General features: G+C 47.3%; 1 protein-coding gene across 2 annotated transcripts in view; it reads left to right on the forward strand.

Annotated features, from left to right (window-relative positions):
• USP7 (ubiquitin specific peptidase 7) overlaps positions 1-26097 on the forward strand; it is a 1253379-nt gene that overhangs the window by 253426 nt on the left and 973856 nt on the right. For both annotated transcript variants that reach the window (XM_069210408.1, XM_069210409.1), the window contains exon 4: positions 19067-19205. In XM_069210408.1, coding sequence (XP_069066509.1) covers positions 19067-19205 — 139 coding nt within the window. The remainder of the gene's footprint in view (positions 1-19066; positions 19206-26097) is intronic.

A 26097-nucleotide genomic window follows, 5' to 3' on the forward strand; every position in this document is an offset into this window, starting at 1 on the left:
CACTCCGTGAAAGCTATATCAAAAGAAGTTATCTCAAGATGGATAATTAAATGTATTCAAACTTGTTATGCTAAAGCGAAGAGTTTTGCCCACACCTCCTAGAGCACACGACTCATAAAATAGGTGTCTCTATGGCTTTTTTGGGTAATATACCAATAGCTGACGTTTGTAAAGCAGCTACATGGTCTAATCCGCTCACCTTTACTAAACACTATTATGTGGATGTACTAGTATAACAATAAACAAATGTTGGACAGGCCGTGCTTAGTACTCTTTTTCAAACAACTGGAACACCCACAGGTCAGCCACCGCTTTTGGAGGGCACTGCTTTACAGTCTATGCACAGCATGTCTCTACTGCCACACATGCCAAAGAATAGATTGTTACCCTGTAAGCATCTGTTCGTGTCACGTGGCCTGACAGTTTGGGCTGGACTGTTCCACAGGGAACAGGATCAAAACTGATTTGCATATGGCTAGGTCCAAACTGGGGTGGCATGGTGAACAAAAGAACGATTTATTAAACCCAGATCTGTGACTGGGGCAAGTGTTTGAAAAGTTTCAGCACTCAGTCCATCATCCTTTTATATTGCTAAAGTTGTCCTAAGTTAGGTGTAGTAGTTTGGCTATGTATATATTGTCTGAAAGTGAGAGATAGTGTGCAGAGTCCAAGGGTTCCCCTTAGAGGTTGATAGTGGCAAAATGAGATAATAAATTAGAGCGACCTCTGACCCTGCTTTGAGCAGGTAGGTCGCTTCCCGGTCACCCACCCTTCTGCCAGCTGCCTTTTCTTTAGTTGGTTTCCTTTTGGACTCCGTGTTTTTCTGGCTCTTCTCTGTAGCCGCTGCGTCCCCGCCCCTCCCCCTCAAGTTCTTGCCTCCCCCGTGGTTTCCCGCCCATAGCTCGGCTGCTCACCCTCCAATTGGTCCACCACCCCCTCCTCCCAGCTGAAACTCCCTCCCACCTCCCCTCTTATGGCGGCTGCAGCACGGTGTGAGGGCAGCCTCTGACCCTGCTTTGAGCAGGTAGGTCGCTTCCCCGTCACCCACGCTACTGCCAGCTGCCTTTTCCTTAGTTGGTTTCCTTTTGGACTCCCCGTCTGGCTCTTCCCCATAGCCGCTGCGTCCCCGTGGCCCGCCCCCTCCCTCGAGTTATTGGCTCCCCCGTGGTTTCCTGCCCGGCTGCCCCACCCCCGCCCTCCAATTGGTCCACCCACCCCCTCCTCCCAGCTGCCACTCCCTCCCCTCTTAGGCCGGCCGCAGCACGGACTTGCCGCTGGCGCACCCAAGGCGTGCCAAAGGCAAGCCTGACCGCGCCCAACGCCAGACCCCCTGGCCAACACGCCCCCGCGCCACCATTAACCATTACACTGCCGACAAACTCCACGCCCTCAATCCAGGACTCTCCTCTATCTGCTTCCAGTCCACACCAACGCGCACCAGAGGACCCTTCTCCTGCAAAGCCTGCAACTTCACCCGCAACCTAACCCCCAAACACCATATCAAAATAGCTGCCTAAGATGCATCCTGCTGAACACCCGCTCTGTCCTCAAACATGCAATTGAACTCTGGGACTTACTGACCACACACTTGCCCGACATAGCAAGCTTCAACCAAACCTTGATGAACCCTGCCTCAGAACCAGACATAGACATAGCCATACCCGAAAACTACAAGATCACCAGAAGAGACCGCAGCAACAAACCAGGAGGAGGAATCGCCATAGTCCACAAAAACACCAACTCCGACATCATCAAGTCCGCCGAGCACCTCCACTTCACAATCCACACCAACAACACACTCTGAGGAACACTAGTCTACAGACCCCCCTCCCCCTGGCCCTAGACCACAGTTCTGCGATGACATCGCCGACACCATCAGCTCCCAAGCCCTCGCCTCAACGGACTACATCCTCCTTGGCGACCTGAACTTCCACTTGGAGAATAACAACGATACCAACACCACCAACCTAATCGACAACCTCGCCAACCTCGACCTCAAGCAACTTGTCACTTCACCCACCCACTCCGCGGGCCACACACTCGATCCCATCTTCTCAGCCAGCAACCACGTCTCCTTCAGCCACACCACCGAACTCTGCTTGACAGACCACTGATGCATCCACTTCTTATACCAGAAACCAGTCACTCACCACCACCGCACACAACCTCCCCGACGCAATTGGAGCAAAATATCAACGGATCAACTGATCTCCACCCTCGCCCGTACCCCCAGGACCCCGGACCCCAATACAGCTGCCACCAACCTGCATCACTGGATAGACTGCGCCAACACCCTTGCACCGCTCAAACACCCAAACACCCCCCACAGAATCAAGGCCAGCTGGTTCACCCCCAGATTTACAGGAATCCAAACGGCTATGCCGCAGAATGGAAAGAACCTGGCACCGTGACCCTACCAACTCCAACCACATCGCATTCAAGGATGCCCTACGCAAACATCACCAACTGATCCGCACCACCAAAAGGACCAACTTCAAAAACCGCATTGACACCAAGGCTCACAACAGCAAAGAGCTCTTCGGCATCATTAAAGAGCTTTCCACCCCCAGGGGCCTGCTCCAACGAACCCCTGCCATCACAGGAGCTCTGCAACTCACTCGCAACCCAGTTCCATTGAAAGATAGAAGAAATCCACAACAGCTTCATTCCCCAGACCCACCAGCTAGCTACAAACACCTACGAACCCAACGCTCCAAGCAACACCCACTTCTCCACACCTGGACCCCTGTCAACATAGACACCGCCAGCGCCATGGCCTCCATCCACTCCGGATCACCATCGGACCCCTGCCCACACCATATCTTCAACAAAGCCAACACCATCATTGCTCCCCATCTCGGCAACACCATCAAAAGCTCCTTCGAGTCAGCCACCTTCCCAGAGAGATGGAAGCACGCAGAAATCAACACCCTGCTAAATAAACCAAAGGCAGACCTTGACCCCAAGATTTACAAACCGATCTCCCTCCTCCCCATTCCAGCAACGGTCATCGAAAAAATCGTGAACTATCCAGGTTCTTGGAAGACAGCAAGGCACTCTACACCTCCAAATCCAGATTCCGCATAAACCACAGAACCAAGACCGCACTCATTGCTGCCACAGACAACATCAGGACCATGCTCGACGAAGGAGGAACAGCAGCACTCATCTTCCTGGACCTCACGGCAGCCTTCGACACAGTATGTCATCACACTCTCCCCACACGCCTCCACAACGCTGAAATCTGCAACAAAGCACTGGACTGGATCTCATCATTTCTTACGGGCAGAACCCAGAGGGTCCACCTCCTGCTGTTCCTGTCAGAAGCCTCCGGAATCACCTGTGGCGTCCCCCAAGGATCTTCGCTCAGCCCCACAATCTTCGTTTATATGGCCCCCCTCGCCAACATCGCACAAACATACCACATCAACACAGTCTCCTACGCAGACGACACTCAGCTCATCATCTCCCTCACGAAAGACCCTACAACTGCAAAGGACAACCTCCACAACAGACTCCACGCCATCACCAGCTGGATGGAATCAAGCCACCTCAAGTTAAACAGACAAGACAGAAATACTCCTTTGGCACCAACCCCTCACCCTGGAACGACTCCTGGTGGCCCACCTCTCAAGGTTCCGCACCCTCGCCCACCACCCACGCTCACAACCTGGGCTTCATCTTGGATTCCACACTCGGCATGACTCCGCAGGTCAGTGCCATCTCCTCTTCCTGCTACAACACCCTTCGAATGCTCTGCAAAATCTTCAAGTGGATTCCTGTCGAAACCAGGAAAACCATCACCCACGCCTTGGTCAGTAGCTGATTGGACTACTGAAACACCCTACATGCAGGAATAACAAAGAACGCGTCCTCCCGCCTCCATTCTTGACGTCCCACACCGCGACCACATCTCACCCCACCTCAGAGACCTACACTGGCCAGTACCAAAGAGGATCACCTTCAAAATCCTCATCCACGCACACAAAGCCCTCCACAACACAGGTCCCGCCTACCTCAGACAGAATCACCTTTCACACCCCCACCCACAACCTTGGCTCCGCTGACCTCGCCTACATCCGTTGCACCACCGCCGAAGAAAGATCTTTCGCTCACCTAGCCGCCAAGACCTGGAACTCCCTACCACTCCACCTCCGCTTCACCCAAGACCTCCTATCATTCATGAAACGCCTCAAGATTTGGCTTTTCGACCAGTAGCTACCCCCCGCGCCTTGAGACCCTAACAGGTGAATAGTGCGCTCTAAAAATCCTTGATTGATAATACTAATACTTTATTTTGTGGTAGTGTGGTCAAGCATTAGGCTTAGAGGGTAGTGTTAAGCATTTGTTTTGTACACACACACAGGCAATAAATGAGGAACACACACTCACTTAACTCCAGGCCAATAGTTTTTATATAGAAAAATATATGTTCGATGGCATCTGTCGCTGTAGATACACATGTTCTGCAATAGCTCGCCATCTGGTGTTGGGTCGGAGTGTTACAAGTTGTTTTTCTTCGAAGAAGTGTTTTCGAGTCACGGGACCGAGTGACTCCTCCTTCTGTGCTCCTTGCGCATGGGCGTCGACTCCATCTTCGATTGTTTTCTTTCCGCCATCGGGTTCGGACGTGTTCCTGTCGCTCTGAGTTTCGGAACGGAAAGAGAGCTGAAAACGGAAGATTTTCGACGGTATCGTTGCGATCCGGTTCGAGATAAACACACACGACGACGCATTGAACATCGAAGCGCTTCGGTGCCCTTCGGGGTAGATTTCGGCACACCGTCGGGGCCTAGTCGGCCCGACCGAGTGGAGAACAACGCCGATGGAACGGACCCCGTTTCGATTCTGCCCTGAATGCCACAACAAATATCCTTATACGGACCAACACTCGGTCTGTAACCTGTGCCTGTCACCCGAGCACAGCGAAGAATCCTGTGAGGCCTGTCGGGCGTTCCGGTCCCGAAAAACTCTGCGCGACCGTCGAGCGAGAAGACTGCAGATGGCGTCCACGCCAAAGGAGCATCGACAGTTCGAGACAGAAGAGGAACAGGAGGAATCCTTTTCCATCCAGGATTCAGACTCCGACGAACTCGACAATACAAAAACTGTGAGTAAGACATCGAGATCAGAACTTAAAAAAGGCAAAAAGGCCCAGGGGACGCCACTGCCAACCGGCCATGGTTTAACCCAAATTACCGGTGACCAACAATCGGCACCGAAAAAGGCCCATTCAGTGTCGATCGTCCGACTCCGGTCGAGACACCGGCACGCAGCCTCCTCGGGACCGAGAGAGTGCTAAAGAGAAGCATCGACACCGAGAGTTCGGTGTCGACACGGATCGACGCCGAGACAGTGGCGCCGAAGACCATAGGGGCCAAGATATTTCGGCACAAAAGAAGAGGAAGGTTTCCTCGGAGCCGAAAAGACAAACAACAGGGTTTTCGGAGCCGAAAAAAGCACCAACAGACCCAGTTTCAGGCTCCTATACTGAAGAGCATTCTATGTCTTCACAAATGAAAAAACACAGATTCGAACAGGAACTGCAATCCACTGAAGTGGATCACACGCAAAAGCGTATCTTTATTCAGCAGGGGACAGGGAAGATCAGTACCCTTCCACCTGTCAAAAGAAAGAGAACACTTCAGTTTATAGCACTAGAGGCTCCTCAGCAACAAACAGCAAAGAAGGTAACACCTCCTCCCTCGCCTCCACCTGTAACTCCGGCTTCGCCAACTTACACCCCGTCACATTCGCCAGCTCACACCGCCATGAGCCATGATGACCAAGATCAAGACGCGTGGGACTTGTACGATGCACCAGTGTCTGATAACAGCCCAGACACATACCCAACTAGGCCATCACCACCTGAGGACAGCACAGCCTATTCACAAGTGGTGGCTAGAGCAGCACAGTTCCATAATGTGGAACTACACTCTGAACAAGTAGAGGATGACTTTTTATTTAACACCCTCTCCTCCACCCACAGCTCCTACCAAAGCCTGCCTATGCTCCCAGGCATGCTACGCCATGCAAAGGAGATCTTCAAGGAACCAGTTAAAAGTAGGGCAGTAACGCCTAGAGTGGACAAAAAGTATAAGGCGCCTCCTACGGACCCTGTATTCATCACCTCTCAGCTGCCACCAGACTCTGTGGTGGTAGGGGCTGCCAGAAAACGGGCAAATTCACACACTTCTGGGGATGCACCTCCCCCAGATAAAGAAAGCAGAAAGTTCGATGCAGCCGGGAAGAGTGTCGCTGTCCAAGCAGCAAACCAGTGGCGCATCGCAAACTCACAAGCGCTGCTAGCGCGATACGACAGAGCCCACTGGGATGAGATGCAGCATCTCATTGAACATCTCCCAAAAGATCTACAAAAAAGAGCAAAACAGGTTGTTGAGGAGGGTCAAAACATTTCCAACTATCAAATACGCTCCTCTATGGATGCAGCAGACACAGCCGCAAGGACCATTAATACGTCGGTTTCCATCCGTAGGCACGCATGGCTCAGAACGTCTGGATTCAAGCCAGAAATTCAGCAGGCAGTACTTAACATGCCAGTAAACTAAAAACTTCTGTTCGGTCCGGAGGTCGACACAGCCATAGAAAAGCTCAAAAAGGACACTGACACTGCCAAGGCCATGGGCGCACTCTACTCCCCGCAGAGCAGAGGATCTTATACCACCTTCCGCAAAACACCTTTTAGAGGAGGGTTTCGGGGTCAGGCCACACAAGCTAGTACCTCACAGTCCGCACCGTCCACCTACCAGGGACAGTACAGGGGAGGCTTTCGGGGCCAGTATAGAGGAGGGCAATTCCCTAGGAATAGAGGAAGATTTCAAAGCCCCAAAACCACTACCAACAAGCAGTGACTCACACGTCACTCACCCCCCCCCCCCCCACACAACACCAGTGGGGGGGAAGGATAAGTCAATATTACGAAGCATGGGAGGAAATAACTACAGACACATGGGTCCTAGCAATTATCCAACATGGTTATTGCATAGAATTCCTGCAATTCCCTCCAGACATACCACCAAAATCACAAAATTTATCAAAACACCATTCACAGCTTCTAGAGATAGAAGTTCAAGCACTACTGCAAAAAAATGCAATAGAATTAGTACCAAGCACACAAATAAACACAGGAGTTTATTCACTGTACTTTTTGATACCAAAAAAGGACAAAACACTGAGACCAATTCTAGACCTCAGAGTAGTAAACACATTCATCAAATCAGACCACTTTCACATGGTCACACTACAAGAAGTGTTACCATTGCTCAAAAAACACAACTACATGACTACCCTAGACCTCAAAGACGCATATTTCCATATACCAATACATCAATCACACAGAAAATATCTAAGGTTTGTATTCAAAGGAATACATTACCAATTCAAAGTATTGCCTTTTGGTTTAACAACCGCTCCAAGAGTATTCACAAAATGCCTAGCAGTAGTCGCTGCACACATCAGAAGGCAGCAAATACATGTATTCCCGTATCTAGACGACTGGCTAATCAAAACCACTTCGCTCACACAATGCTCAAACCACACAAATCAAGTCATACAAACCCTCTACAAACTAGGGTTCACCGTCAACTTTGCAAAATCCAACATTCAGCCAAGCAAAGTACAGCAATATCTAGGAGCCATAATAGACACGACAAAAGGAGTAGCAACGCCAACTCCACAAAGAATTCACAATTTCAACAGAGTCATTCAACACATGTCTCCAAATCAGACAATACAAGCAAGAACAATACTACAGCTCCTAGGCATGATGTCCTCATGCATAGCCATTGTCCCAAACGCAAGACTGCACATGAGGCCCTTACAACAGTGCCTAGCCTCACAGTGGTCTCAAGCACAGGGTCACCTTCTAGATCTGGTGTTAATAGACCGCCAAACTTACCTCTCGCTTCTATGGTGGAACAGTATAAATTTAAACAAAGGGCGGCCTTTCCAAGACCCAGTGCCACAGTACGTAATAACAACAGATGCTTCCATGACAGGGTGGGGAGCACATCTCAATCAACACAACATAAGAGGACAATGGAACATACATCAAACAAAACTGCATATAAATCATCTAGAATTATTAGCAGTTTTTCAAGCACTAAAAGCTTTCCAACCAATCATAATCCACAAATACATCCTTGTCAAAACAGACAACATGACAACGATGTATTATCTAAACAAACAAGGTGGAACACATTCAACGCAGTTAAGCTTATTAGCTCAAAACATATGGAAGTGGGCAATCCACCATCAAATTCGTCTAATAGTACAGTTTATTCCAGGGATCCAGAATCAACTGGCAGACAATCTCTCTCGAGATCACCAGCAAGTCCACGAATGGGAAATCCACCCACAAATTCTAAACACCTACTTCACACTCTGGGGAACACCTCAAATAGACTTATTTGCAACAAAAGAGAACGCAAAATGCCAAAACTTCGCGTCCAGATACCCACACAAGCAATCCCAAGGCAATGCCCTATGGATGAACTGGTCAGGAATATTTGCTTACGCTTTTCCTCCTCTCCCTCTCCTTCCTTATCTAGTAAACAAATTGAGTCAAAACAAACTCAAACTCATTTTAATAGCACCAACGTGGGCAAGACAACCCTGGTACACAACACTGCTAGATCTCTCTGTAGTACCCCACATCAAACTGCCCAACAAACCAGATCTGTTAACGCAACACAACCAACAGATCAGACACCCAGATCCAGCATCGCTGAATCTAGCAATCTGGCTCCTGAAATCCTAGAATTCGGACACTTACAACTTAGCCAAGAGTGTATGGAAGTCATAAAGCAGGCCAGAAGGCCATCCACTAGACACTGCTACGCAAGTAAGTGGAAAAGATTTGTTTGTTACTGCCATCATAATCAGATACAACCACTACACGCAACTCCAAAACATATAGTAAATTACTTGCTCCATTTACAAAAAGCAAAGCTAGCCTTCTCTTCTATTAAAATACACCTTGCAGCAATATCTGCATACCTGCAGACTACCTATTCAACTTCCTTGTATAGGATACCAGTCATCAAAGCATTCATAGAAGGTCTTAAAAGAATTATACCACCAAGAACACCACCTGTTCCTTCATGGAACCTAAACGTGGTCCTAACAAGACTCATGGGCCCACCTTTCGAACCCATGCACTCTTGCGGAATACAATTCCTAACCTGGAAAGTTGCCTTTCTCATCGCCATTACATCTCTAAGAAGAGTAAGTGAAATTCAAGCGTTCACAACACAAGAACCTTTTATACAAATACATAAAAATAAGGTCGTCCTACGACCTAATCCTAAATTTTTACCAAAAGTTATTTCACCGTTCCATCTAAATCAAACGGTAGAACTACCAGTTTTTTCCCACAGCCAGATTCTGTGGCTGAAAGAGCACTACCTACATTAGATGTCAAAAGAGCATTAATGTACTACATTGACAGAACAAAGAACATCAGAAAGACTAAACAGCTATTTATTGCATTCCAAAAACCCCATGCAGGTAACCCAATATCAAAACAAGGTATAGCCAGATGGATAGTTAAATGCATCCAAATCTGCTACCTTAAAGCAAAAAGACAACTGCCCATTACTCCCAGGGCACATTCAACAAGGAAAAAAGGTGCTTCAATGGCCTTTTTAGGAAACATCCCAATGCATGAAATATGTAAGGCAGCCACATGGTCTACGCCTCACACATTCACCAAACAATACTGTATAGATGTGCTATCCGCACAACAAGCTACAGTAGGTCAAGCTGTATTAAGAACTCTATTTCAGACAACTTCTACTCCTACAGGCTAAACCACCGCTTATGGGGAAATAACTGCTTACTAGTCTATGCAGAACATGTGTATCTACAGCGACAGATGCCATCGAACTGAAAATGTCACTTACCCAGTGTACATCTGTTCGTGGCATCAGTCGCTGAGATTCACATGTGCCCACCCACCTCCCCGGAAGCCTGTAGCAGTTCAGAAGTTACCTTCAATTTTGTACATTTGTATATATATTATTTAAACCTTTAATAGGTACATACTTACACATTTCATTGCGCGGGCACTATTACTATAGTACAACTCCTACCTCGCCCTCTGCGGGGAAAACAATCGAAGATGGAGTCGACGCCCATGCGCAATGAGCACAGAAGGAGGAGTCACTCGGTCCCGTGACTCAAACACTTCTTCGAAGAAAAACAACTTGTAACACTCCGACCCAACACCAGATGGCGAGCTATTGCAGAACATGTGAATCTCAGCGACTGATGCCACGAACAGATGTACACTGGGTAAGTGACATTTTCATTTCTTTATTTTAGAACCACAAGGTTCAGAATTCAAGTACGTACATAAATTGTAAGGTACTTGGCATAGGTAAATATGGAACTTTGAATTAAAACAGTAATGTACACAGTTTTGGCAAAATGGCAAGCTATTTTAAAAGTGGACACAGTACAAAAATCAACAGTTCCTGGGGAAGGTAAGTATTGGTTAGTTTTCCAGGTAAGTAAAGCACTTACAAGTTCAGTCTCCGGAGCATAGGCAGCCCACTGTTGGAGGTTCAAGCAACCCCAAACACCTAGCAACACAGGGCGATCAGTTGCAGAAGTCAAAGTAGGGCCCAAATAACATAGGCTTCTATGGAGACAGGGGGTGCTCCGGTTCCAGTCTGTTGGCAGGTATGTACCTGCGTCCTCTGGGAGCAGACCGGGGGGTTTTGTAGAGCACTTGGCAGGTCCCAAACAGGCACACAAAATACACCCTCAGCGGCCAGCCACCGACTGGGCAAGGATGAGGGCCGTCTGTTGGTCACTCCTGCACCGATAGTTTCTCTCAGGTCTTGGGGTACAGTGCTTCTTCCACGTGTCGGGCTCTTTGTTACCGGGCAATTGCGGTCAGTGGAGCATCTGGATTCTCTCTGTAGGTGTCGCTGTGGGGGTGCATGCATGTCGTCTCAGGGTGTCCACGTCGTTCTCCTGGGGGGAGTCCTCTCTGCAGTGTTGGTTCTTCTGGACATGAGCCGGGGGCATCAGGTGTGGAGTGTTAATGGACTCACGCTTCCGGAGTGAGGCTGGAGTCCCTTTAAAGATGGTGGTTTCTTTGTGTTTTTTGGACAGAGCCGCTGTCCGCATGAGTTTCTTGGTCCTTTGGTTGCAGGGCAGTCCTCTGAGTCCTCAGAGGTCGCTGGTCCCGCTGGATGAGTCACTGTGCAGGTTCTTTCTGTTTGGAGACAGGCCGGTAGGGCTGGGGCCCAGTCATTTGTCGTCTCTGCAGGGCTTTCAAATCCGCAATTCTTATAGGATGTCAGGAATCTAGTTTCCTAGGTTCAGGGTCACCCTAAATACTCAATTTAGGGGGGTGTTTAGGTCTTGGGGGCAGTATCCAATGGCTACTGTCCTTGAGGGTGGCTATACCCTCTTTGTACCTCCTCCCTGTGGGGAGGGTGGCACATCCCTAATCCTATTGGGGGGGAATCCCCCAAAACAAGATGGAGGATTTCCTAAGGTAGGGATCACCTCAGCTCAGGACACCTTAGGGGCTGTCCTGACTGGTGGGTGACTCTTCCTTGTTTTTCACATTATCTCCTCCGGATTTGCCCCCAAAAGTGGGGGCTATCCGGAGGGGCAGGCATCTCCACTAGCTGGAGTGCCCTGGGGCGCTGTAACACCAGGCTAGAGCCTTTGAGGCTCACCGCCAGCTGTTACAGTTACTGCAGGGGGAGGTGTGAAGCACCTCTGCCCAGTACAGGCTTTGTTCCTGGCCACAGAGTGACAAAGGCACTCACCCATGTGGCCAGAAACTCGTCTGCTTGTGGCAGGCTGGCAGAAACTGGTCAGCCTAGAACTAGTAGTTGGACTGGTATACAGGGGGCATCTCTAAGATGCCCTCTGTGTGCATTTCTCGATAAATACCACACTGGCATCAGTGTGGGATTTATTGTGCTGAGAAGTTTGATACCAGACTTCCCAGTATTCAGTGTAGCCATTATGGAACTGTAGAGTTCGTGTTTGACAAACTCCCAGACCATATACTCTTTATGGCTACCCTGCACTTACAATGTCGAAGAACTGGCTTAGACACTGTAGGGGAATTGTGCTCATGCAACTATGCCCTCACCTGTGGTATAGTGCACCCTTCCTTAGGGCTGTAAGGCCTGCTGGAGGGGTGATTTACCTATGCCACAGGCAGTGGGCGTTGGACATGGCACTCTGAGGGGAGTGCAATGTCGACTTAGTCATTTTCTCCCCACCAGCACACACACACACGCTGTGAGGCAGTGTGCATGTGCTGAGTGAGGGGTCCCCCAGGGTGGCATAATACATGCTGCAGCCCTTGGATACCTTCCCTGGCCACAGGGCCCATGGTACCAGGGGTTCCCTTTTACAAGGGACTTGTCTGTGTGCCAGGGCTGTGCCAATCGTGGAGACAAAGGTACAGTTTAGGGAAAGAACACTAGTGCTGGGTCCTGGTTAGCAGGATCCCAGCACACATTCAATCATAACTAGCATCAACAAAAGGCAAAAGGTTAAAGGGTAACAATGCCATCAGGCATTTTCCTACAGAAGGGTATGCCCAGATGTGGGTCCTGTGCTCACTGCCACTGGATTCAAGCTAGCCTGGCTGATGAAGGTTGATACCCCGAAATCGGTCCCAGGATACTTGTTTCCAGTCCAGGGAGGACCTGGGCCGGCAGTTCGGGCTGGATTGTTTCCATAGGGAACAGGATGAAGACTGATTTGCATATGGCGTGGTCCAAACTGGGGTGGCACGGTGAGCAAAAGAATGATGGATTAAACCCAGATCTGTGGCTGGGGGTGAATGTTTGAAAAGTTTAAGCACTCCGTCCATCCTTTTGTGTTGCTAATGTAGTGCTGTAGATTTACCTGACCTTCTCCACGGACACCTTTGGCTGTTGCAGTATTATCTTATACTTCAAAAGCGTGGACATCTTCCTAACACACTACTCGCACACCATTGTAACCTGGCTGCAGGAAAACATGGAGTTGATGCCCGTGCGCAGTATCACCAAGAGGAGGTGTCACTTTACTCCAGCAGCTTCTTTGAAGAAAAACAACTTGCACACATCTGGACCCAACACTAGATGGCAGAAGTATGCACAGCATGTGAGTCTACAGCACCATGTCACAAATAAATGCTTACAGGGTAAATAATATAATCCTTTCAACTTCTGTGTCCCTGTGGTTCAAGACCAGGTCTAATTTGCCTTCTTCCATTTTGCCTTCCAGGGTATCTTTGAGGTGTTTGATTGCTTGTAAAATGGCAGCATTCTGACCCATTCCCTTCAAAATGCAGCAGTCCCCCTTAGTATCATTGTTAACACGCAACTAGGTTTTTGCCACTGAATGTGGTTAGATGTATGGGGCCTCCCACTTCAACAACACCCAGTGGGTCTTTGCTGGCATCTCTCCATCAAGAATGTTACTCGGGGTGGGATGGGTGGCAGGGGGGGCAGCCTGAGATGTCACAGGATGGGCATCTGCTCCTCCCATCATCTCCTCCCTTATCTGTTGTCAAAAAGGCAGTCTCTCCAGGGGGTGCCCCTACTTCGCAGCTCACCTCTCGTCTCCTGTTATTCAGCCCCGTTATCAGGTGACCCTTGCCCTCTTTACTGGCTTCTCAGATGCCTTCAAGCTTGGAAGAGCTCTGCAGCAGAGGGCTGAGCATCGGCGATGGTGCCTAGGGCTGCCCCGGCACTCTGTACAGGTCTGACTGGCAGGGCCTCTTCAGTAGGGAGCAGCCAGGCAGGAGGCCCCACAGGATGTGCACTTCACTGTGCCACCAGCATATGCCTCAGGCCTGGTCAAGGAGGGGGTCCACCCATGGTGTCAGATGGGTGGACCACAACTGTTGCAGTGCCTGGTATCCATTCCAGTGGGGAGAGTCCTCTCTGATTGGGCGAAGGATGTCACCCTGCAGGCCTTGATACGGGAAGACGTGGGCCGTTGTCTGTTGCCTTGGTCCGCTCGGCCCACGCCTTGTCACAGCCCCAATTACCTCAAATTCTCATTGATGCAGCATCACCACAGCAGCTCCGGCAGTCAGGACCACAAACACAGAATGTATGCTGCCGAAATATGCTCAACCTGGGCTAGTCGCCCCAGGGAGCCTTGCACCTGGATCTTGGCACTGTGCAGTGGAGCTCGTTTAGAGCACGACCGTCATGTTTGGCAACTTAGCCACACCCACCTACATTGTTAAAGGGAAGCAATGTCCTCACTGATAGTTTGATGACCACTCGGTTGAAGCATTGTTCTTGCCCTCCTGTGAATAGGCATGTGCTCAAACGTCCTAGACCAATGCCTAGTAACCCAGATTTGCTCACCAAGCAGCCCACCCCAGATACCTGTATGCAAGAATATTCTGTGCGGTGAATCTTAACTTATTTTCAACCACTCTTCAGGACAGGGAGTCTAAAAGGATTGAGACAAGCACATCTTTTCTTTCAGTCTAGCATTGCGCTCTGTAACGGCTGTTAGTTTGCTGGGCCATGACACACATGCCTATGGTACATGACCATAGGGATCATGCATGGAGGCCTTGAAGACCTTAGGGCTTCTTTGGCCTAAGCGATTCATGATTAACAAGATCCTGCCAAAAGTTACCTGTGGGGTCTGGATATTACGAATTGCTTGAGGTAGGTAGTCTAGGTTCATGTGTTGGAATTTCTTTGAAAACCATGGATATATTCCGCAGGATTCTCTAGTGATAAGGCCTCCCCCCCCCCCCCCCCCCCCCCCCCCATATGGCCTTTGATTGGTCCTGCCTTATCTGTGAGAACACAGACCCTGTGTTACAGCACTTCAAAGACAGTAGAGATGTAGCACACTATTTGGGACTGCTGACTCCTGCCAGTATGAATTAAGGTTAAAAGGCTAATTCTAATGTCTGAAATGTAGACGGGGAGCAGCAGGAACTTCGGTCCTTTAGCAGCTGGAGGCAGGGGTCTTGCAGGAAGTGTGCTGGTCAGCAGTGATAAGTTTTTATTTCCCATTCCTCTGCTGTATCTGTCCCCCAACCACTCCCACGTTTCTCCTAGTAACACATGTCTACACTGCGAAGAGCAAGATTGCTAGCAGGGTTAACAACTAGCATGTGGTGGTTTTTCCAGTGGCTCTTTCAGTGTAACAACTCCGATGACAGAGGCACTCCCACCAAGAGAGCCTCTGTTTCCGAATACCTAGCAACTTCCACCCCCATTCATACACCTGTTGGTGGAAGACTTCAGTGGTTTCTTCCCTATTGGAAAGAGATCACCAAGAACAAATGTGCTCTCCATTATAGCGCATGACTACTGTATAGAGCATTCACTCGCACCCTTAGACCCAAGCATCTCTAACATCTCCAGGAGGAAGTTCAGGCTCCTCTCTCCAAGTCATCTATTGAGTCTGTATCCCAGTGACACGGGGCAAGGGAGTCTATTTCCTAAACTTCTAATTCCCCAGAAGGCTGGTTCCCTCAGACTAGTCTTCAACCTCTGTCCTCTCAACTGAGCACTTCCACATGGTAATGTTACAGGATATCATTCACTCTACTATAGCAAGGCACTTTAAAGTCCACTTTTGATCTAAAAGATGTCTATTTTCACATCCCAATACATCCAGCTCATCGCTTCTACATACAATTTGTGGTAAGTGGCCAGCATTATCAGTTCAAGATTCTACCCTTTGGGGTCACTACATCTTCAAGGGTTTTCACAAAATGTCTGGCAGTGGTAGCTGTTCACCTAAGAAGTGCAGGAATCCATGGTTTTACTAAACTCAACAATCGGCTGATAGAGTGCAAGCAGACAAGAATGCCTGGCCCACACAGGCCACAGTCTCCTTCCTTCACACTCATGGTTTCACAATAAATGCCACGAGGTTCCATTTGGAACCACTACAAATAGACTCCTTTCTTGGGTTGATCCTCAACTCTAAACAGGAAAGAGGTTGCCCCAGTCTACAAAGAATGTTTTCCATCAGTTGCTGCCTCTTTTCAGCCACTGAGTCACATTCAAGTTTGCACAGTTAAGTCCTTGCTAGGGAGGAAGGCATCTTGCATTGCGATAATGCCCCATGCATGGCTTCATATGTGTCTGCTTCTTGAACCCGTCTCCTGTCAATGATCATAAGAGCAGGGTCACATGCAAGATCTAGTGTTGACAAGGGCGAGCACCCATCACTGTCTGCAGTGGTGAACAGTATCCACTTGTTTCGCGGGCCAGCCTTTTCTAGATCCTATTCCTCAAGTGATCATTACCAAAGGTGCATTCTTAATCGGCTGGTGGCACATCTGAACAGTATGGCAGTACAAGGTCTGTGGCCACCTCGTCTCTGGTTTCCACATCAGTCACTTGGAGCTGTTCGGTAGCTTTGAAAGCATTCCTCTTCCAAATTCAAGACGAAACAGAGTACGAATCCATCAGAAACAGGGAAATTTGTTGTCTGTCAACACTAGCTCAACAGATCTGGCTTTGGGCCTTTTATCAACAGGTTCATCTCTTAGCAGTGTGTGTGCCAGCAGTGGAAAACGACTGACGACCTACTCAGTAGGCCTCAGCAACTAGCCCACAAGTTGAAACTCCGCCTGTAAGTTCTGCTCCCTTTCTTCAGCAGGTGGGCACTCTTGATTTAGACCTGTTTGCCACACCATAAAAACACAGAATGCCAAAATATTGTTGCCAGTTTCCCATAACGCAAACTGTTGGGAATGCTCCATGGATCAGTTGGTCAGCGATTTTGTGCCTAACCTATTCCACCCCTCCCTCTAATTCTGTTTGTGGTCAAGTAACTCGGGCAAATTTTCCTTACTCGAATTCTGGTTGTGCTAACATGGGCCAGACAGTCATGGTTTTTGTCCCTACTCAAAATTTCAGTTGTCCGACATGAGAAGCTCCCTAACATACTGAACTTTTTCACACAAGATCACGTAAAACTCAGACACCCAGACAGATCCCAAACAGCTCAGCGTAGCAGTGTGGCTCCTGAGGTAATAGATTGGGCTTTTGCTGCAAGAATGTATGGATATCCTTGAAGCACATAAAGCTATTGCCCACACTTGCTATACTGCTCAGTAAAAAAGTCTGTGCATTACTGTACCCAAAACATCAGCATGCTTATCCCTGATTTGTAGGATATGTATGCTTATCGACTTCACTTATAGAAATCTGGTTTGGTATGTACCTCTTAGGTTACATCTAGCTGTTATCGCTGCATACATTCAAAACAACAAACTTTCTTCGCTCAACAAACTCCCAGTTTTGAGCGGTCTAGTAGAGTAGTTTTTAGATTCCCAAAAAAGTTAGGGTCCAAGCCAATAGTTGATACACTGATTAATGTATGCCAAGCTAGCTGTATTTCTGTGAATACCTGATTAAGACATATTCTCAGCCTTCTGAATAGGTTTTAAGGCTTTCAGTGGTCCGCCCTGGTTAACTACCATTCACATGTCACTTCGAATTGGAATGTTATCAGGAGTTGTTTTAGGCTATACACTTGGCTGGTTTGGATCTTTGATTGGGAAAAAATGCTTTCTGATTTCTTGAGGCATGATTGTTTGCTTCAGACAACTTATCAAGTTAAGTACACAAGCATTTGTCTGTAACCCAATTTGTTACAACTTCCACCAGTGAAATTGTTCAAAAGCTTTTTGACCTCAAGCAATGCCGTTCGAGAGCAGTTGGTGGTGTCTAAGATTATCTCCCTTATTTGACCACTAAAAATATTTAACTCTATTTAAGACATGTATCTCATGCACAGCACAGGTTTTTACCCAACAGGGTTAAGGTTTAACACTGACCATTATTTGGTCGGCTGTCCAAAAGGTGCCTGCAGGGCATCAGATCTTGCTTTCTGCATGTGACTCTATCAATTTAACCAACGCTACATTTTTTTATTTTTTTGTTAGCTGTATGACGCTCTTTTAAGGTCCCTTAATACAAGACCATGCAGAGTGGCTTTTTTGTATCTTCAATTCCTCCTCAATAAATTTGTCCATTATAGCCTTATAACCTACCATAGCGGCCTAGATTGGCCATTAAAGGGCTGCTGCAGAGTTAAAGGCCGAGCTGAAGGCCGGGGCCTTTAACAAAGGAGTGGGGCTTGAATGCCAGTATAGGCTAGCAATGACGGGCGGTTAGGATATTAAATTCTGCCACTAGGCTGAAGAATATACTAATAAATAAAACAAAGCCTCACAAACCAGTCCTTGACAGTATTGTCTTGCCTGTAGGCATGGAAGTACTGTCTCCTGGCCCCAGTTGTTACCTAGCTGGGCCAGTTATGAATTTAAGCATATAGACTTTAGCTAATTTCATTGTCCGTTTGAGAGCTTCTAGCACTAATTCTACACCATTAAAACAGGTTAGCTACAAGCAACACAGCTGAGAATAACCAGCCTTTTGAAACCAACTGCTCCTACTTTCCACCCTGCTTTGGTCCAGCTTGATGACAAAACAGTGAGGTAATGTTCCAGAATAGAGCCAGCAGTGAAACTGTTTAATACTGAAAATTAGATCAGGACACGCAGCTTGGTTGGAGCTTGCCATAGAAGCTGATAATAAATAGCCACACTTAAAAATCAGAGTATTGTATTTTCACTTAAGTCCTCAAAACTCTGAGATGGTGTGGCTAGTTTTGGGTTGTATTTAATCTTTGTTGAAGCTGTAGGAAGACACCCAGAATCCATCGTACCCACAAAACGGCTTGTTGTCGCTAATAATTTAAGTGCAGATTACCTCCACTTGCTAAGGCTAATCCTGTTTTGCACCCAAGTATGTATTGAAAATAAAGTTGTTGCCTTTTTTCTCTCTACAGTTTGAGTATTTTTGAATGTTAAATATTGGAAATCTTTACTTAATTTTCTTTGATTAGTTAAGTATGTTTCTGACTTATACATGTAACTTATTAAAAATTCTGTGTCAAAGACCTGATGGCTGAAGAATGCAAAATAAAAACCTTAGTTTTTTGTTTTTATGTTATTCTTAAAACTGTTATGTGACATGCATCTAAAGTTAACCAAAATGTTAATTACAATTATCAGGTCGTGGTCCTGTCATGCACAAGCAGTGCTGAAGATAATAAATTATAAAGATGATGAAAAATCATTCAGTCGTCGAATAAGTCATCTATTTTTCCACAAAGAAAATGATTGGGGCTTCTCCAATTTTATGCAGTGGAGTGTAAGTAAACCTTAAATGTAATTTTCTGATTTTTCGTTTGCATTTTTAGTAACCTAATTTTTTCAGTTTATCCTGTTTTTGTGCATGTTAGGTATGTTAAAGCAAAATATTGGAATAATTTCCTGCTGTGTGTGAATCCTGGAGCACTTAATATATGTCTGTATGTTAACCTACAGGGTACAGGTGTCAGTGTAGAGCAGCACGTTTCAGAAACCTATCCAAGGCAAGATTATTCTGAAATGTGCACTGCCAAACTCCTAAGATGTCCTTTGCATGATAGAATTGCAACACCTATCCAACTTTGAGGGTACAATGCACCTTGATAGGATTACAGTGAAGAGCTGTGTAAATAAGCAACTCAGCTAGAGAGGTGACAGGGTTGTTAAGGACTAAGCCTTAAAAGTAAGCATTTTATCTGCATCATAGGAGCTTTGAAAGTCAGAAACGTTAGAATAGTAAGCTGCAAGCCAACCTTTCATTAAGCTCTTGTTCTGAAGAAACAGAAGCTATATGAACGATAAGAGTGTTGTTGAGAATGCTTTGTGATTAACCAAACAGATTTCACCTAGTGTCTTGACAAACCATATTTAACCTATGTATATGAATCTAAGCAGTACTACTTTATGTATGCCCTCATCTTCAGATGGCAGATCAGTAAATGTTGCTAAGGGGCAAATTTCTGAGCCAAGCTGTGGTGGCTGCCTTGCACCTAGTGGAACCTGCTTTTTCTTTTCTTTGAAAGGGGATTAACATCTGACTGCTGCCGCAAGGATTATTCATGCCACAAGATGCTGGTGCCAGAATTCACCTGGTAATAGATTAGGATGTAGGTAGCCCTTGCTGGATATGGCTGTAATTAATAAGTGGCTGGGTTTCTTAAGTGATTTAGTTTTCTCCAGGTAAAAGTGAAATATCATTCTTTATGGTAGTGTACAGAGGGAGCGTTCTTCTGGTATTAGTGGGTTTTTTGGGGGGGGGGGGGTGGGAGGGCATAAATGTATTTAATTGTAGGGACAGATGGTATTGCTGGTAAAATGTTTTCCAGGAAAAATGCTACAATATAGCTTTGTGTATAGGCTCAAAAACCTAATCACTGCCTTCTGCTCTTCCTGATAGAGATGGAAGACATATGGTTTATCTTGGCTGACGGTCATTTTGATGGTAGCAAGGTCAAAGCTACAGTTGTCAGCCTTTTTGAAAATTCTCTTAGACATTTTTTTTTTTTTTAAATAAAAGGGATAAAGTACATTGTTCACAAAAAGAGTTCAGGCGTGTTCCAGTTTGCCAAACAAATGGATCAAGAGGGAGAAATGTCTGTTTGGGCTTTAAGTAGACCTATCACGAACTATAAAATGTCAGTTGTACATGTGCATGGACTTGCAGAACGTTAAGTAATTTTTAATCTATATTTCTATTGGTTTCCATTAACATCTGGCACTATTAATCATGTAGAGATGATGTATAGTGCAGATTAGTCATGCCACATTTTAATTCACCACTAGAACGGTTTCCTGGACGTCATATAGCATTGTGTTTTCCAACAAATGTGTATGTCTATAAGTTGGTGAGAAACTTTCTGCTCTGTCTACATTCAAGTATATGCCCCCTTCTTGTTACACTGACCAAGCACCAACTTCCCTCACTAAACACTTGCAACTTCTTCGACATCATCACAGCTTACACTACAACTTGGTCAGGTTGTTTTCCCCTTGAGCTACGCATGGACATGTCTTTTTAACATACTCTTTATTGACTTTCACAGGATCCAAACATAGCATTTTTAGATCATCAGTGTTCCTGTACACATCAGATTTATGAATAGGACAACGTTAATAAGTTCCCAAACTCCTTCCCCATTCCCCCGCTGCTGTTGTCCTTCAATAGTGGTGTGTAAACTGGTACCCATTTGTAAGGAGAGATGGCAAACATTCAAAGCTCTGTAGCCTTTCCAAGAATTACAAGCAGTTCACTTGCCCCACACGATAGTGGAGCTGCAATCCCAACCAACTCTCCTCACATGTCTAGTCTCAGTTTTGCTCAACTTTAGCCGTGTTTCCTAGGCATCTATCACACTCTGCCTGCCCATAAGGCAGCCTTTAGTACGTTAAGGCAACAGCTCCATGCTCACTATCTTCCCAGTATTCACACCAGCCCCTGCGGTTTTATGCAAGTCGATCAGCATTGTAGCCCATGCAGTCAAATCATGTTCTACACTCTCGTCTCGAGGTACATGCTTCATCTGTACTTACTCAGCTACTGCCCATTCTTGCAGGTCTCGGAGCCAGTCAGAATATTGTTTTTTGAGGCGGGGGGAGGGGTGTTGTAGCCCTCAACCATTTTATTGAAGTGCGATGCAAGTAGAAAGCCGAGTAAAAAAAATAAAATAATTGTACTGGGTTTTATTTCCTGGGGTTGGTATCGAGCCTAACAAAATGGCATGGTGTGTGGGTTGGAGGTCCCACTCAGTGCCCGTGTTTATCTCCACAATGTCTGACCAGTATTGCTCCAGAGATGGGCAGTGCCACACAACAGGGCTCTTGCAGCAGGCACAGCTTTCTGTCTGTTTAAACCGTGCATTTGAGCTGGCTGTGTACTCCTGCACAAACAGTTTCCCACTTCCAGGCGGACAGGGGTTCCCCTAAGGCTTCCTCCCACCTAGCGTGGGCCTTTTATTATCCACTATGTCTTCCCTCAATGCTCGGTATATATGTGATATCAATCTACACTGCCTGCTAATGAGAGGAGTGATAGCAATGTCTGGGAAGCAGGGCCATATCTCTGGTGCCATTGTGGAAATTTTGTGTTCATTAAGTTTTTCCCTGTGTCTAATGCAAAGGAGTCAGTTGTGCTCTTGTATGTTATAAATTGGCCCCTAAGAAATAAATCCCCAAGTACGTCACAACCTCAATCTTTCTATTTCTGCACTGACATTGCGCCGTTTGTGCAAATTGTGGGGTATAGACATGGTTGTATTTTTCGCATCTGGCCATTTGTGAAGTTCTCTTAAACTGCATCACTTGTGGATTTGTCTAATCGTTCCCCCCCTCCTTATTGTTTTGTCTGCCAGCAATGCTTGCCTCCCAGCATGAACCTGGACACACTTTAGCTCTTTTGTGTTTTTGTGAGGACATTAATCGTTAACTTTTCCTTGCCATGCCTTGTACATTAAATGGCTGTCCATGGCCTCTGTCACTAATTTTCCTACACATTAGAATTGTTAAAAATAGTAGCATTTCAAGTTGGTTACTGCCATATCTTCTTTTTGAATTGTAAGTTAGTTTTTGAAAAGTCTTGGTGTGCCTATGCCCGCCCACATTTGATCTGTTAGGGCAGTTTCCATGTCAGCAAACAGGATTCTCAGAGCAACAGGGTTAGGACTGTCAAGGGAAAGCATGTATTGGTGTGATAGCTGTTCTGCCAATTACTTAGTGGTGTAACTTCTTCCAGAAATGCCAGCTCATGGGTCCTTGATAGAATTGCTGTTATGTTCTTTCTTATTGGAGCCTCATCTGTGTGATAAATCTTAACACCCAAGTACTTGGAAAACAGGGGTTCTCACTTCATCGTCCAGTATTCCCAGTTCTAGTGGTGACGTCTGTGCTTCTCTTCCAGGGCATCCTCATCAATAGTCATAAACATTGAATATTCCCGCCCTTGTGCGGGGACCCGGAGCATATATAAAATACACACATATAAAGTATGAAATATGCACGAAAAATATATGTAGCATTTTTTGTAGACAAATTTTCATACTAAACTCATATATACACGTGTAAAACAGCAATGCAGACTATAATCATAAACAGGCTAAAATGCTTTATTTCTATGGAGTTTTTTTTTTTTTATTCTTCTCAAAATTACAATAAGAGATAAAATATCTACCTAAACCCCACCACTGGGCCTAGGGAAATCAGCAGTAGTAATCATCAGAGAAAAAAGATAAAAAAACTACATTGAAAAACAATGGAGCATTCTTAGCCAATAGGCTGCATGCAGTTTAACACAGGAGAACCATAAAAACTTTGGCACAGTGCCTTTAAGACCCTGAGCACCTCCAGTATCCCACCATGCCTCGGGTGAAGGAGAGGTTACAGTTGGTTCACAGTTAGGTCAGTTCTTTTTTCCGGCTTCTTCTAAGAGGATCCTGGAGCATTGAGCTCTGTTTTTTTGAGTTTTTCTCTGAAAAATACTTCAGAACAGCGTTTTTTCCCACCTTTACTCGACATCTAACATCATTGTCTGAGTCTGGAAGTTTTTTCCTGACTGAAAAATGCCTTCACGTTTTGTGAAATGCCCTTCCTGTGGGAAGAAGGCCCAGTCAGATCCACACACTCTGCATTGTGTGCTTGCCTCAGAGTCACTGCCCCGACACTTGCAAACTCTGTAAGAACATGTCAAAGAGGACTCTGAAGGACAGGGAGAAGATCAGGCTTCATGAGGCAGAAAACATCATCCTCTTCGCTTCCCAGGCAGCCAACAAGCCATTCTCAGGAGAGACAGGCTAGATCGATGTCAGCAGGTAGGAAGATACCTGTTTGTTCCCCGTTGACGTCGTCGCTGCCACCATCTCACCGCCATAGATCGCTGGCGACCCGGCCGACGCCAAAGGATAAGACGTCGAGAGAACATGGCCACCACAGGGGCAGATCTCTGTCGACGGCAACCCACCGATCGACGTCGAGCCATCACTGGTGCGCCCATTCACCGCTGAAGGCCTCGCACCCCTCGACGTCAAGGAAGGCGACGTCGAAATCGCCTCAGCGGTGAGAACGAGGACATCCGCCGTCGGCGGCCCACCGCTCGACGGCGCGGCACACGACGGTGAGCAGGTTGCGGTCCAGAGATTGCCGGTCGACGTCAGGGCACTCAACGTCGATACAGGAACAACCGGCGGCGCTCCCTTCGTCATTACAGCTGTCGACGCAGGTTTTACCTGTCTTGCAGGGAGCAGATCATCTGCTTCCGCCAGCGGATAAGACCACTCCATCTCCGGTGGTCTCCATAAGAAGTGGTTCATCTCAGTCGAGAGCTGCATCGTCTGGGCATGTCTCGCCCATCAATTTGCCACTGAGGTGGTTGGAGAGCCTTAATAGACCAACGGCCTCCCCGGACTCGCAGTATTCGAGGATGTACTCTCCTACTGCCTCTCTCCCGAGAACACCATCACCGACCGCGCAGGCAGGACGGGCTCGTTCTGCTTCTCAGCAGCCGACCACGAGGCCTGGGCGCTCTGCTACAGCATCTCGCAGCAGGTCACGCTCCCAGAGACAATCTAGGTCACGATCAAGACACTGAAGGTCGCCCTCTTGGTCATCGTCAGGGTCATCCGTCAGACGATACTCCCCCACCTTAACGGATTCTCCACCAGCTAGGGTTTCACTGGTGGACGACATCACTACCTTTAATGAGGTGCTTATCAGGGGAGCACAGAAGCTCAACATAGAGGTTCCAGAACCGTCAACCTCCTCATCTGTCATTTTTGAGACTCTGCAGCATAGAGCGGTTTCGAAAAAGCTGGTGCCGCTAATGCCTGGTCTGCTGCAACCAACTATGGACACCTTTTTAGCACCAGCCACCCTCAAATCAGCTCCTGCTAGGATCTTGAAAAAATATAAAGCGCCTGAACAAAATCCTTTATTTCTCAGGACGGATCTGCTGCCGGACTCAGTCATATTTGCCGCAGCCCGAAAAACTCACTCAGTAGCATCATCCTCCACGGTTCCACCCGACAAGGAGAGCAGACATCTAGACTCTCTGGGGAGAAAAATGTGTGGCACGGCGGCTTCTATGATGGTCTCCAGCGCTTCTGCACTCCTAGGCAGATATGACCGTTCACTGTGGGACTCTCTGAACAGGTTTGCAGACAAATTACCTAGGGGAGGACAGGCAGGACTTCCGGGAGATCCTTCAAGAGGGATGTCTGGTCTCCAACCAGGTCATCAGCGCAGCGGCAGATGGGGTAGACTTAGCTGCACATGGATACGCACATGGGATTTGTGCAAGAAGGTCTTCCTGTTTGAGACTGACGATTAAAACAGGAAGCATAACAGCGTATCCTAAATCTTCCATTCAACGGGAACTCGCTGTTTGGTACCCATACCGACAAAGAAATGGCACGCATGAAGGCGGAAGTGGACACCATGAGGGCAGTAGGCCTGCAGAGAAAAAAGGACTTCAGGCGAAGGTATAGGCCTTATGACAGGCGCCCTTTCCAGCATAGGGTTCAAACCCCTCATTGGTCCCAGAGGCCACAGCAGAGGCAAGGACGCCCGCTTTTTCAGTCTCGTAAGGCCACGAGGGAACGAGGGTCAAGTAGACCACAGCAGTCCACACCCAAAGCGCCAGCCAAACAATGAGAACTCGCTTCCCTTAACACTGTGCACCACTCCGGTGGGGGGGGGAAGTATTACAGACTTTATTCACAAGTGGCGTGGTATAACAAAAGACAAATGGGTGCTCAACATTGTCGAGAATGGGTACTCTCTTCTTTTCCGGCAACCTCCACCGCACTTGCCACCAACCAATGCAATCCGTCTCACGTCAGCCTATTGCGCAAAGAGGCTCACGCCCTTTTACGAAAGAAAGCAAGAGAAAGTTCCACTCGCGCACAGAGGGAAGGGGGTTTACTCCTGTTATTTTCTGGTAGCGAAAAAAGGACGAGAGGGTGTTTTCAGACCGATTCTGGACTTACGACTACTGAACAAGTACATAAAAAAAGCAAAAGTTCAGGATGCTGGCCCTTCACCAGATTTTCCCTCCGCTACATCAGGGGGACTGGATGTGCTCCATCGACCTGCAGGATGCGTACTTTCACATCCCGATCGTTCCCAAGCATCGGAAATTCCTGCGCTTCCGGATAGCCTCACAGCACTATCCTTTCAAGCTGCTACCA

The sequence above is a fragment of the Pleurodeles waltl genome, chromosome 10 (genome assembly GCF_031143425.1).
Source record: "Pleurodeles waltl isolate 20211129_DDA chromosome 10, aPleWal1.hap1.20221129, whole genome shotgun sequence".
In the NCBI taxonomy this organism is placed as follows: Eukaryota; Metazoa; Chordata; class Amphibia; order Caudata; family Salamandridae; genus Pleurodeles; species Pleurodeles waltl.